Source organism: Sphaeroforma arctica (assembly GCF_001186125.1).
Source record: "Sphaeroforma arctica JP610 unplaced genomic scaffold supercont1.745, whole genome shotgun sequence".
Lineage (NCBI taxonomy): Eukaryota > Ichthyosporea > Ichthyophonida > Sphaeroforma > Sphaeroforma arctica.
This window is the reverse complement of record NW_014039813.1, coordinates 1-1378: the sequence shown is the minus strand read 5'-3', so window position 1 is coordinate 1378 and position 1378 is coordinate 1. Positions and strand designations below refer to the sequence as shown.

The following is a 1378-nucleotide window of genomic DNA, read 5'->3' as shown; positions in this document are numbered from 1 at the left end:
GTTTGGATTTATATGGATATTGATGACAAATGAAAGACAACTTTCAGAATATTACCTTTTCTTTGACAGCAAGGCAAATCTCCTCTGCTCGTACTTTGAGAGAAACAGAGATAAGCTCTAATTCAAGTACTGCAGCGAGCGTCTCACCGAGACCTGCATTCTCCCATAACTTCTTCTCGACTTTTGCTAAGCGTCTGTGTGTGCCCCCGGCCACAGGTTCGTTTATTGCGTGGCGTAGCGCTGAAGCCGTATTTTCAGTGTCTATCTCCGATCTCTCCATAGTGTTTCTGCTAATATGCACTCATAAGCTATGATATGTATTTATATCGTCTACAGTAGGGGTACACTAGACCATTGCGTGCGGCGTGAACTATTGATGGAATAGATATGCATGTGATATATATACAATAGTGTAGCTGTTCGCCGGTCATTCGGGTAAAGTTAAAGATGAAAGCCAGGTACATATATATTTTTATAATAAAATTATTGGAAAAGCCATTAAAAAGTGGAACTTGGCGGCGACGAATGATTAATGAAATATAAATAGTTTTTCGAATTTGTTGACATTCTGAGGTACAAATATGGCAAGTCAGCTGTGAGTTCCTATACGTGAGATTGCAATCACTGCTGTCCTAACCCTATCGAGTTCTATTAAATTTAGACTTGGTAGACATATATTTATAAGAAAACCAATAAACGTTCATTTGAATGGGTCCGTTATATTCAATATGGGTGCAACTTGTAGGTTCATAGGTGCAATATATGAGATGTTGAATACAATTTTGGCCCTCTAATTCCAATATACGATACAAATTTTAATAAAACGCCGATATGTGTACATTCAACGTATATGAATATTTAAGCACCATAACGTAATACAATGACGAGGTTTGCTGCTATTCTTTGTCTCTTGATACTTTGTATTCAATATCATTTGTGTATGTTTCAGATAAAGTGTATTGATGTATTCGATGAATACATTCGTTGTATCGTATCTAATAACCAAATAGTGTTATATTTATCCCCAATCAACCAAATAGTCCGCACTCATCACCGTAGAAAGTTATCATAATGGAGAGTAAACAACCGTCACAGAGATCACGGCAAAATGCTCGGGGTTCTCAGTCAAGCCAAAATGTATGTTTAGCTTGACCAATTTAAAAGTCAATAAACGTATTTGACACACTCGAGTGCGTGAAGCAGTATTTCGGTCTATTTAAGACCGGCAAATGATGGGTTTTCTACAAAATATACAATGAAAGAAATCAAACAATTTCAAAAGTAATATTCGTTGTGTATAAAAATAAGATTTTTGATCATCAATGAAATGATACTGCGTACATGATATGTGTATACTTATATGTCAGATGTAGTTCAA

At 35.9% G+C, this 1378-nt stretch overlaps 1 protein-coding gene across 1 annotated transcript; it reads right to left on the bottom strand.

The window, feature by feature from the left end:
• Positions 1-51: 51 nt before the first annotated feature.
• On the bottom strand, positions 52-280 carry SARC_08351 (hypothetical protein; the record flags this gene model as incomplete). Its single annotated transcript, XM_014297668.1, has 2 exons — positions 52-93; positions 131-280. The coding sequence occupies 2 exons, from the start codon at positions 278-280 to the stop codon at positions 52-54; spliced, it is 192 nt and encodes a 63-aa protein (XP_014153143.1).
• Between the last annotated feature and the right edge of the window lie 1098 nt (positions 281-1378).